Here is a 12,849-nt window from a genome sequence, read left to right on the forward strand (position 1 = left end):
AGGAGATTTTCACAGTAGGGATATGAACATATCTGGGATAGACTGAGCGCATATTCCAGTAAGAAGCTTAAGTGGAGAAAACAAAAAAGAGGTGAGAATTCAGTTCTGGGAGATGCAAAACTTAACAGGTTTGGGGAGGAGAGGTCTTAAAGACTAAAGACCTTAACAAGGAAGGATTAGAATAAACTCTCAGTGGGGATATAAGAAAAATCAGGAGAGTTTGGTATCCGAGAGAATGTAGCTTTTCTATCTTCATTTCATTCTTGTAACTACTCCGGATGAAAGAATAGATAGCTATCTCAACTATTAGAAAAACACCTGAGCTTCAGAAATATAATTGACATGCTCATTATTATAAAGTTAGTAAATAATAATAATGTGCCTAGGATAATATGTCTTTTGAAACCTACACATAAGACCTCAACTGAATAGAAAAAAAAATCTTGAAATAAAATTTTAAATCCTACGAGAGTAGATTTTTAATAGAGAAAATCATGTTAAACAAGGTTACTAGAAGATAAAGCTAGTAATGTTAAACATTTTTTAAAAGTATGCTTAGGTCAACAGAATTCCAAAGAGATATCCATATTTGATGGAAATCAAAGGAACATAGTTTAGCTACCAAAGAAAATAAACTAAAACAAAAAAAGTAGAACATTCTAAGTAACATGTTTCTTTACCATAATTACTTTATTCTAAAATATCAATTTAGGGTGGAAAATAATTTTTAATTTTATTATGGCTTTGAATGCTTTAATTATAAATATACTAGAGGCCTGGTACAGGAATCCGTGCATGGATAGAATCCTTCCATCTGTCCGGTGATCTGGGCCGATAGGGACCAGTGGCCAGGGAAGGACCTCAGCAGGGACAGTGAAAGGGCTCCAGGGCATGTCCAGCTCCATCTCACCCAGTCCCGATAGGCCAGACCACAGTAACAAGCTAACCTAACTGTCAGAGTGTCAGTTCCCCTGGTAGTCAGTGAGCATCATAGCAACTGGTCAAGTGGTCAATCATTTGGTGCCATCAGACACATAGTATATTAGGCTTTTATAAATATATATATTTACACCAATGTGTTCTTTTACTTTTAAAATATAACATTGATAACACTTTTACAACTAATGAATGTAACATGTACCAACACCATAATTTAAATCAAAGTATATGTTCCTGACTTCATTTATCTCAGATTGTCTTCATTTTTATATTAATTGATTTTCAGATGTTAATATGCATTTCTGGGATAAACCTTGTTTGACTTTTTATATGTTGCTGAATGTTTTTATTCTTATTATTTTGAGTATACATGTGTCCATACTCATAAGAGATATAATAAATAATTTGTGTAATGCTTTTTTCTAGCTTTTCTATCAAAAAAGGCTTAAATTAATTAATCAGAAACTATATATTTTCTGAAAGAATTTGTGATGGATTGGTATCACATCTATGTGATTTTGGAATAACTCAACAAAAAAAGTTCCTCTGGGCCCAGTCTCTCTCTCTATATTTTTAACTTCTAATCAGTCATCAAAATGTTATTTACAAAACCCTTATAATTCTGTAACATCAATAGTTTATTTAATTCTTTTTTTTGGCATTTGTTTGCTAGTAGTCTCTCATTTTCTCAGATGATTTGTCAGATCTATCTATCACTGTTATGACATAAATATAACTAAGTATCAGCATTATATACATTTTTGATATACTGGTGTACAGATTGGATGAAGGAGCGTAAGGAGAAGACCATCTTAATAGTGCTAGTAGTTTATAGACAATGGGTAATACTTAACTGGATGGATATATTGCATAAGAACAGTTAAAGACAAAAAAGATTTCTGAAGCACATTGAGAAAATATACATGAATGTAGCACATTTGTTTATCTAAAACTAAGCTAATTCTCCTTTAAGGTTTCCACTCCTGGTGGGGAGAAATAATATGAATTTATTATCATCAAACTAAAATAGCACTGTATATTTATGGATATATATTACCATTTTAATCAATTTAAAATCTAATCTATCTCTATAAAATACTGTTTATCTCTTCCATATGTTCTTCATGTCCTTTCCCCCCCCCCCCAAGGATACAAGGATAAAATTATTACATATTCTCATAGCACTGGTCCTGGCTCCTCTTGGATATATTAGTACAGAAGGCTAAAAATACTGACAAACATTCTTAGCAAATTTTTGAAAAATGTAAACAACAGTTGTGTCATCATGCAATGTAAAATCAAAGTTTATGTACCTATTCACTATTAAAGTTAAAAGCTATTTGGTAAATACACACACTCCATGAGCAATCATTTCCAGGAATTAATGGTAAAGTGTTAAATTATGGTGATAGTCAAAGTAGTATTTGAAAGGAAGATTTATATTATTCCGCAAAATGCTTTGAATATTTGGCATCTCCCCCTATTACCCATTGTCTTTCTACTGCAGTTTTACAAGTAATTTAATGTTTAATATAATTCACAGCTGATTGGAACTATCTTTATTATGCTTTCCCCTCATGTACTAAGGTTTCTGGTGTCAGAAACACAAGGATAGAGTGGCATATAAAACTAGTATTTTGTGATTTTTATATAGCCTCAGTCTTAACAATTCAGTGCTCCCAGACTGAGAAAAAATCATTGGCGGTGGGTTGCTTCCGTAAGAGTAGTTTCCAGAGAATGATGGAGAAAAGGAGGAAGGTCTAATGAATTAGGCATTGAAGGCTGATCTAAAGGGTCAGCAAGGCTGGAGGGTGGTTTGAGGGGAAGCACAGGGACAGGGAAGTAGCTAAAAAGTGTCATTACTCTTCCTTTGAGGTACATGGGCAGTTTGCTTATGACAGAAAAGACTTGAGCATATTAGTATAATGAATAAATGAAATCATACTTACAATGAAGGTGGGATAAAGAAATGTGAAAAGCAAACTGGTAGAAAAATGTCCTAATTGCTTCTAGTCATTTTCACAAATATAATCAAATGATTATATATATAACTGTTATGGGAAGGCCATATCTACCATATCTAGTCTGAAGGTTTTATATTTTCATTGTCTAGCACAGTAGCATTCAATGAGGAATTGAAGGAATTTATATAAGTCCTGTAAATAAATACAAAGAAAAGGCTAAGAACCATAAAATTAATAGATATTAATCCTAGACAGGTGAGAATAGCCTTCTTCCACTAAAATTCAAGACCAGGATGGGATAGTGCAAACAATTAGAGATTGTAATTGTTCTACATGCCTATTGGGTATTTCAAAGCTGACTGCACTATTTTCACCATAATTTCCTTAAATAAGAACTCTATTAAGGAAAATTGAGAAGTTGCAAAGGTGATATAAGTTAATGATGTAATGTAGTTTTTCAGAGCATGTATAAATAAGCATTGTGAAATTGAGTGTAACAAGAATAATATGTGCCATTCATATCACATTGTGCCAATATTAAGGGATTAATATATTCATCTGTGCTTTCACTGCCCATATTCATTTATTGATGATTCCTACCTGTTACAATGAATTGTAAATATCTGCTCAATTCCAGAATAGATTGGATGTTTCTTGAAAGCAGAGACCATTGTCTAATCTTTTTTTTATAAATTAAACCCTAGTATAGCAATAAACGCACGCATATGTAGAAAATGCCCACACATAAACATTTTAAATTACTAAAGCAAATAGGAGGAAAAGCATATAACATTTTAAAATTTGATATAAACTATATAATATTCAAATGACCTCAAACATCTAAGGTAATCAGTTATTTGTTTCAGCTTGTACAACACTGGAATGCATGAGTTCATGAGGAAATTAATATGTATTAACCATTGACATCTTTGAAGCATAGGTAAACATCTTAAATTGAGGGTGGATCACAAGAATTCTTGCTTCATATTACACAGTGGTTTACAAAGTATCATACTTTAAAAAGATATTAGTTTGGAAGAACATGTAATAAATAACTTTAAAATGAATGGGTATTTAATTTTAACGTGTGCCTTTAACATTTATGTAAAACTTTTTTTGAACTCATTCAATAGAAACTTATGTGGCCACTGGGTAAAGCTAGCAATAAAACTACTGGCCCGCAATGTGTTAATAATAATATAATAAATGTGAGATGTGCTGACGTTGCAACCTATTAAAAGTAATAATTATAGATTATACTTGTGCAATTTTAGCAAGATTTGCATGTGACTTTGAAGTTGCCTTTCATCACATGCTAATAGGGAAAATTAAGTAAAAATACAGTTACAGAAACGAATGCCCAAATCAGGTGATGGTAAGTATAACTAGTACTTCCTAAGTCTCTAGTGTATTAAAGTCATTATGCTAATTCCTTCATATGTCATCCTTCATATAATTGTCTCCAGACCTTATGAATTGGGTCCAGGTATGCTCCACAGGTCTCCTCATTCTCCTGGGGGCAGCGTCCACCCAAGACATTTTTTTTTTTTTAGCATCACGAATCGCAGAAGCACAGTAGAGTAAGTAATCTCACAGGAATATTGAAAAGCTCTGCATTCAACATGCCTGCTGATACTTCAGCTGAATCTTACTCTATGGTGAAGCCCAAATAGTAGGCTATACATTATTCACAGAGGTATGCATGGCCCAAAGGATGTTTTTGTGATGGGCAACTATTCACTGGATAATAATCTGACCTATTACATATTGGAATAAAGAAAATGCAGTTTTAGATAATATTGGACCAGGGTAAAACATGCTTTAAAAATATGGCTAAAGAAAATGAAGTTGATTTCATAGTTAAGTATTTTCAATTATAGCATGGGTCCCTGCAGGAAATAGATGGTGCATAGGCATTTTGAAATTTGGGGAGAGTTAATAGAGGGAGAGTTGAAGAGAGATAGTTAGGGTATAAAAAGTACAAATGATAATACAGGGGTTTTGGATTAGCAAAAGCGGGGCGCTGTTAATACTGCTAGCTCTTAAGAAACACATGGGGGAGCCATGAATGGAATACACTGATAAACTGCATCAGAGTGACTGGCTGACAGAAGCTGTGCTGGATCTGGGCAGTAATTGACCTGTAGCTGTAACCCCACAGGCAGTGAGTCAAGGAAATAAATATCCAGACTTACCCATTGTCATTCCCTCCTGTAGCTGTCCGCTGCTCCACTTTGGTTAAATCTAGGGGGAAAAAGCCAAGAGGAGTAACAGTCAACGTCACTGACGAATTCGTGTAGAATGGGGAAGTCAGGGGCACTGAGATAAGAATATATCCTGTACAGTGCAGCAATCAATTCACATTTCAGTATAACTTTCAGGTGATGTTTAACTCTTTAACACTCTCTCCTTCACGTACTTCTACTGTACTAGTCCTGGAGGCTCGGTGCATGCAAGTCCACGCACTCGGGAAGTCCCTCAGCCAGGTTTGCACCCTCTCATATCTGGGACCCCTCCAGTAGGGTACCTAGGTCTGGCCTGAGATCAGGGACTATGGAGGCTTTCCTTCCCCAGGCTGTTGGCAGCTGGCCCCACCGTGCTACTGCTGCCACTGCTTGCTATCTGTGTAACGCTGCCTCCCCCTCTGCCACCTGTAGCCTCCCTCTGCAGGCAACTGGCTGGGGTATAATGTCCTGGCTGGCCTGGGCCTGCCTCTTTCTTTGCTAGGGGGCGGGACAAGCCCTGCGAGGGGCTGCCTGCCTGCCTGATGACCCCTAACTCCCTAACTGCTCGCCTACCTACCTGATCATTCCTAACTGTTGGCCTCCCTACCTAATCACCCCTAACCACTCTGCCTGTCTGATTGCCCCTAACCACTAGCTTGGGCGCAAAGCCACCCCAGCGAGGGGCTGTCTACCTACCTGATCTCCCTAACCGCTTGTCTGCCTACCTGATCACCCCTATGTTAAACTTTACTTACAGAATGTTAAATCCTTACAAACTAAGGCTTTAAAATAAAAGACTGAGACATAAAAGAAACCAGGGATGCAAACGCACCCACACACACCCAGTAGTAGTCCTACAGGCTGTGACCTGAAACCTTCACATCTACTCTAACAAGCCACCCCAACCTGTAGGGCTGTTGCGGGGGAGGGGTGGGGGTGGGGAAGAAACAGAGCCCCCAGTCCATGTAATCAACAGCAAGGTGATGGTGTAATCTGTCTTTTCACAGTTGAGTTATATAGATGTGCCCCACCAGTTATGATGGGAATCAATTTAAATATACTTTCTTGATCCCAGAAGTTCAACTATGTGGACAGTCGTTACACCTGACAGGATGATTTATTATAGCACAAGTTATATATTTCAAATGGACAAAAAATTAGTATCATTTACAGCATCTTAAGATGAACTGCCTTTGAACAGGAGCTTCCTTTATAGTACTTTAGAGGTCTATAAGACGAATCTAGAAAATTTACTACTGTGGCAAATGGAGACTGCTTAAATCGAAGGGGGGAGGGTGGGCCTGTGGTTTTCTTTTTGATTAGTTGCTGTAACACTGTCCTTCAGGTGGCTGAGGGAGTTTCATGTTTTCTTTAGACGTCATTTGGCGCCAAAGCTCATGCAGGACAACTTTGATACTGTATGAATTCTGCCATTTCACTAGCACTGATATGGCTCTTGGGCCCACCACTCCATTAAAACTATTAACTCCATTCATATTAATTTTTGTTACAATTCTTTTTTTAAAATTTTTTAATTAAATTATTACCTCTATACATATACCATTGCCCTCCTCCCTCCTTCCATACATGCCCTCCCTCCCCAGAGTTTTATGTCCAAAACTTTTTTACAGCAAAAGAAACCATCAACAAAACAACAAGGAAGCCCACTGTATGGGAGAACATATTTGCAAATGTTATCACTGATAAAGGTTTAATCTCCAACATCTACAGACAGCTTATACAACTTAATAAAAGGAAGATAAATGACCCAATTAAAAAATGGGCAATGGATCTAAATAGAATCTTCTCAAAAGAAGACAGAAGGCCAAGAGGCACATGAAAACATGCTCAAAGTCACTAATTATCTGAGAGATGCCAATCAAAACAACAATGAGGTACCATCTCACACCTGTCAGAATGGCCAACATCAACAAATCAACAAATGACAAGAGTTGGCAAGGTTGCGGAGAAAAAGGAACCCTTGTGTACTGCTAGTGGGAATGTAGATTGGTGCAACCACTGTGGAGAACAGTATGGAGCTTCCTCAAAAAACTGAAAATGGAACTCCTATTTGACCCAGTAATCCCACTCCTAGGAATATATCCCAAGAAGCTAGAAACACCAAGCAGAAAGGATATATGCACCCATATGTTCATAGCAGCACAATTTATAATAGCTAGGATTTGGAAACAGTCTAGGTGTTCATCAGCAGATGATTGGATCAAAAAAACTATGGTACATCTACACAATGGAATACTATGCTGCCATAAAAAGAAGGAATTCTCATCATTTGCAGCAACCTGGATGGAATTGGAGAACATCATGCTGAGTGAAATAAGCCAGTCAATGAAAGAGAAACACCACATGACCTCACTCATTTATGGATAATAAAGAACATTATAAATGAACCAAAAGATAGATATAGAGACAGTAAAGCAACAAGCAGACTGTCAAATTACAGCGGGGAGGGTAGGGAGATCTGAGGAAGATAAGAGGTCAACCAAAGGTCTTGTATACATGCATATAAGTACAACCAATTTTTGTTACAAATATTACAAAGGGGGGTGCTTCAGGGTATTTAGGTCCTCATTCTATTTTAAGGCTGAATATTCAGTTTTTATAAATTGTGTTTGGAGGCCCAATTATCATCCCTGTCCATCTTGTAAATGTCATGTCTTCATCATCTTCTGGACCCCAACTAACTGTGCCATCCCCTGCTCCTTTCTGGCCTTCTTCCAGTTCTACCAGCAGTCGGAAATTGTGAGGGACTTTTATTACCCAGCTCCTGGTGGCTGCCATCTTGCATCACTGTTGCTTGAAGGCTGGCCTTAACTAGAAGTTTGATCTGAAGAAAGACATTCAAATTCTGCAAGTGTCAATTTCATCATTTATAATAATCTATATAAAACAAGTACAATTATATTACTGGGAAAGGCTTTTGAATGATGCCTTTTACATAATAAACATTCAATAAATATTTGCTGCTGTTATAATGGAGAGTAAGTTATGTAAGGCCATGCAGTTGATGATTTCTAACAATTTTTAGAATAAACATGAGAAGAGGTGACAAAAGCACTATAAATATTAATAGAATAAATGTTTAAGAGTTCAGTATGGTAAGCAAAATTTTGAATTTCAGTGTGTGGAGATAATGAAAAATAGTGTATTTATTTCTCATGTGTTTATGTTACATGATTTTATGAGCCTCTTCACTGATCCTAAGATGATTTTTCTTCTGTATTCATTTGAATATTTTAATATTTTATGAATTTCACTACAAAATGTTCAATTTTATAGTAAAATACCTTTATTATATTTTTAAGATGCCAGGCATATAACTTGATTTGTGTCTCTGTAATGCTATTTTCTGCTTTCAACGTCCAGGAAAAAAAACAGGATTTTCTTGAGACTTCAGGAGTTGTACAAAGTTTCTTTGTCTATTTCTAGTTTTCAGCACATCTCCATATGTCTATAAACATCTTTTTACCACCACAGTGCAACTAGCCTCCATGAAATACTGAAACCACCATTTTCAAGAGAGTATCTCATGTAGGAGTTCAGAACATTTTTTCTCAGAATGTGCCACTTTGACATAGAGATTATTTTGAGCTGAAGATATTTGAGGCTGAGAGAGTCAGGGGGAGCTTTTGCCTCCCCTTTCACTGCCTAAAAGAATTTAAGTAGAGGGCTGGTCCAGGAGGAGACTATTACCAAGAACATGAGCCAGGTGTGGTAGATGAGGGCAAGGTCTACGTATTTGTTCACATACTTCTGTTTCCCTTTGCCTCTTCATGGCACAAGTATTTATCTACCAGACATTTGCTTCTCTATCTTCTTGTAATTAGTTCCCTCCACTTGGAAGTTCCAAACCCCTACCTTCTCCTTAACTCACAATGACATGGATACCTTGATTGCCTGACTGTCTATGGGCCTTATATTCTTAGACAACCTCTGTAAACATATAATTAAGCTTGTTTCACTCTTGTCAATGTGTCACATGCCAATTTACGTCTTAGATCAGCCAGAAAAACTTACTGGGATAGAGGAGAAGTTTCTCTTTCCTCCCCAGCATTCATATGATTTCCACAAATTCAAGTCTATTTTCTGAGCAGAAAGATCCAAACCACCCCTTGGGTTTGATCCATGGAATAATCTTAATTTCTGAGGATAGGTTTGCATTTTACATTCAGGTTCCCAAGTAAAATAATATGTTAATCCCACAATAATTATGATATCGATTAAACTAGAAATATGCACAAACATATTATAGTTATTACTCACATTGTCTGCTTCTATATCTGGAAAACCTGCCAGTCCCTAAGAAACACATGCTTCATAAAGTCAAAACGGCACAGGGGAGGTACTTGCCAGAGAGTCCTGTCAGCCTAACCGAGGAGAAAGACCATTAGCTAGGGAGTAGACCCCACTGCAAGCCCAAAACACCCTGAGAGGTTAACTGGTATTCTGAAAAAGATCCTGATTAAAACTCTAGGAGAACAAAACTCTCTCCCTCTTGCTCCTGAGCTCCACTTGCCCTGTTGTTTCTCCATAGCAATGTGGCCCAAGAACCACATGGCCTGGCCTGCTGTGAAGATCACACACACAGGCCCCAGGCAGAAGCCTGGGCACTGCAGCAAAGCAACAAACTGTAGTCAAGAACACAAGCAAAGATTGCCAACTGCTGGACTGGGACTAAGCTTTAATATGGCACAGGATCTCTGGACAGTGACTGTATTTCTGACCCTTATTTTCCATGGCGGGGCAGATGGAGATGCGACATTGGAAAGACATTCTTTTGATTTTGCATTGCAAATTCCTATTACCACCTGATCTCATCCTCCATGTGAGTCCCTGGAAATGCTTCTCCTTGTGACACCACAAGAAACCCACTTCCACGGGCAACAAAATCAGCACTGATTAGCACTGTGGTCAGCAAACTTTGGCTTAAGAGCCACATTCTGGTCTTTGGCCCCTTGCGTGTGGCCCTTCCACAAAATACCACAGCCTGGGCGAGTCTGTTTTGAAGAAGTGGCATTAGAAGAAATTTAAAAACTTTGGCTCTCAAAAGAAATTTCAGTCATTGTACTGTTGATATTTGGCTCTGTTGACTAATGAGTTTGCAAACCACTGGATTAGCAAATAGAGATGGACTAATCATTGTAGGCAGTTTCCCTCCTAACATCCTCCATGACTTTTCTACCAGCTCTCCCTAGAGCCTAAAAATTATCTTGCCATTTAGTTCAGCAGAGTTGAGGTCAATCTCTCTACTAATATGAATAGCCTTGACCCCTCTCAGAATAGTCTCAAATAAAACTTTTGCCTTGACTTGTCTGGTGCAATTTTTCATTTAACAGCCTTCATGTAACATAACTAGAATTTTTAAAAGGGAGGAAATTTGGACACAGAGGAATAAGCTCAAGGAGAATGGCAGGTCAAGATGAAAGCAGTGACTTGAGTGATGATGCAGAAGCCGAGAAACGTGATGATTCCCAGGAAACTACCAGAAGCTGGGAGAAGGGCACGGAAGAGATTCTGTCACAGTCTGCAGAAGGAACTGATACTACTGACACTTTGATCTTGGATTTCTAGCCCCTAGGGACTGCAATAGAAACATCTTTTTTTGAAGCCACGCAGTTTTTAATATATAGTTGGTTATGACAGTTCTAGGAGACTAGTGTATCATGTTATATAGTGAAAAGATCGAGGGTTCATTCTTAAAGACCAATTATGAGGCTTTTTAAGTTTGAAGACAGGTGAATCATTAAAAGGTGTTAAGTCTTCATATCTTCATCTGCATATTTGAAAGGTCTAACAATTGAAAGGTGTTGACTCATAATAGGACTAAATAAAATTTTTGTTACTTTATTTGATTATGCAAACAATAGGAACAACTGTGTAAGTTTAAGACAACATTAGCAAAAAAGTCGTTTCTAAAAACTAACCAGAGCTGAGGCACTAAGCAGCTCTAAGCACAGAAACTTTAACAGATGAGGAAAACCTGAACTTTCAAAATTCCATTTTTTGTATTTCTCTGTTATATTAGCTTTTTTTCCATGGAAATTAAATCATGTTAAACTTTATCCAATGCAAAAAACCTTAAAAGTGTCTACTCTACTCCAATCTAGCTTATTTCACTGATATATATTATTTCACTGATATATAACATCATTTAACGAAAACATAGATGTAAATGTCTTTTCTGTTTTTATGAAAATCACTGTACCAAAGGGTGGAAACTCAATAGTCAAACTTTTTTTTTTTCTTTTTTTTTTTTTTAAGGGAGCATAAGTAGAGTGACTTAGAAAGCTTCCATTTCCACCATAAACCTCAGTTGTTGTTTTTAATCATCAACATATGTTTTTGTTTGTTTTTTTAAACACTATTTCATATTCATGTTGGTGTTTAATAAAGCAATGTGAGAGATGGTATAACACTTCTACTGCTGTAAAAGGAGATGTTTTTATAAAAGAAGACAACAGTTTTTCTAGTCCTCACAAACAGCTGAGGGAAAATCAATAGGGATCCATTTAATGTTTGAGTGACTGCCAGATTGACCCATTTCCATGTGAGTGTGCCATAATTTAAAAAATTACACTAACCACACATGAAACAAATAGTAGTAACAGCAAATTTTATAGTAATTTTTAGAGGGAAGAAAAAAAGACGTGATAAGAATAATCAGGGGTAGTAGCACTGTCAGGGTGGCTCATTAGAGCATTCTCCTGTGCACAGAAAGGTTGCTGGTTTGATTCCCAGTCAGGGCACATATTTAGGTTTAGAATTCAATCCACAGTCTGAGTGAGGACAGGAGGCAAATGATCAGTGTTAATCTCATACATTGACCTGTCTTTCTTTTTCCTCTATCCTTTTTTCCTTCCTCTAAAATCTGTAAAAAAGCATACCCTCCAGTAAGAATTAAAAAAAAAAAAAAAAATCAGGTTAAGAACAGAAACAAACGGTGCACTGCTTTGTTGTCACTTTTCCTACTGTATTTACAACACGGAAAATACTTTTAAAGGCAGTTAAATTAGTGTAAGAATCTAGATTTTTTTTATTTTATGATCAGTATACCATATCAGTGTCTGTATTCACAGACTAAGAACTTAATGCTTTCAGTAAAAACACTAAATTTTATTCATTAAACAATGGGAAGCTATAGAGAGGCCAATAGATAGAGCATGCATTCTTTTAAGTACTAGTTTTAATCCCCTTAATCCTAGGCTAATTAGCAGCAGCCTCTTAAATAAGTGTATCAGTCCTTCAATGCAGTGATTTTTCAACTGGTGCACCACAAGAAGTTTTAAAATGCAATATCCGACAGGGGCACTGACCTGTTTTCCCTCAGATTGTCAAGTAGAAACATTACAACAGGTAATGCAATAGCCAACCAGTGTGTATGAATCAAAATTATACGTATTTATTTTATTTATTTATTTTATTTTTTTTTTTTTTTGGTTAGATCCGCAAAAATGTATTTTCTGTTGTGCCTAAGAATTTTGGTAATTAGTTTATGTGTGCCATGAGATGAAAAATCTTGAAAGTCACTGTTTTAATGCATAGATAACATCTGAATTTGTCAAAAAGGTTTGGTTGCAATCACCAGGCAGATTGATGGGGATGAAAGCAATTTCAGCTGCCAGAGATTAAGAGGAAAATATTTCTCTTTCACCTTTTCAATGGACTATCAGCAAAGACCATATTATCTCTCTGATCTATTACTG

The 12,849-nt window shown here is 36.7% G+C and overlaps 1 protein-coding gene and 1 long non-coding RNA gene across 2 annotated transcripts in view; one reads left to right on the top strand and one right to left on the bottom strand.

Moving 5' to 3' along the window:
- Positions 1–12,849, top strand: part of LOC311621527 — a 1,687,340-nt gene that overhangs the window by 903,385 nt on the left and 771,106 nt on the right. The window lies entirely within an intron of this gene.
- LOC311621824 (ubiquitin-conjugating enzyme E2 variant 1-like) lies at positions 6,395–7,801 on the bottom strand (the record flags this gene model as incomplete). The annotated part of the gene is given in 4 exon segments (XM_084882220.1): positions 6,395–6,639; positions 7,676–7,714; positions 7,718–7,738; positions 7,742–7,801. Coding segments are annotated over 4 exon segments (312 nt in total). The 3' UTR covers positions 6,395–6,447.

This window comes from Pipistrellus hanaki, assembly GCF_964339955.1.
Source record: "Pipistrellus hanaki genome assembly, chromosome: 4".
Taxonomy (NCBI): Eukaryota; Metazoa; Chordata; class Mammalia; order Chiroptera; family Vespertilionidae; genus Pipistrellus; species Pipistrellus hanaki.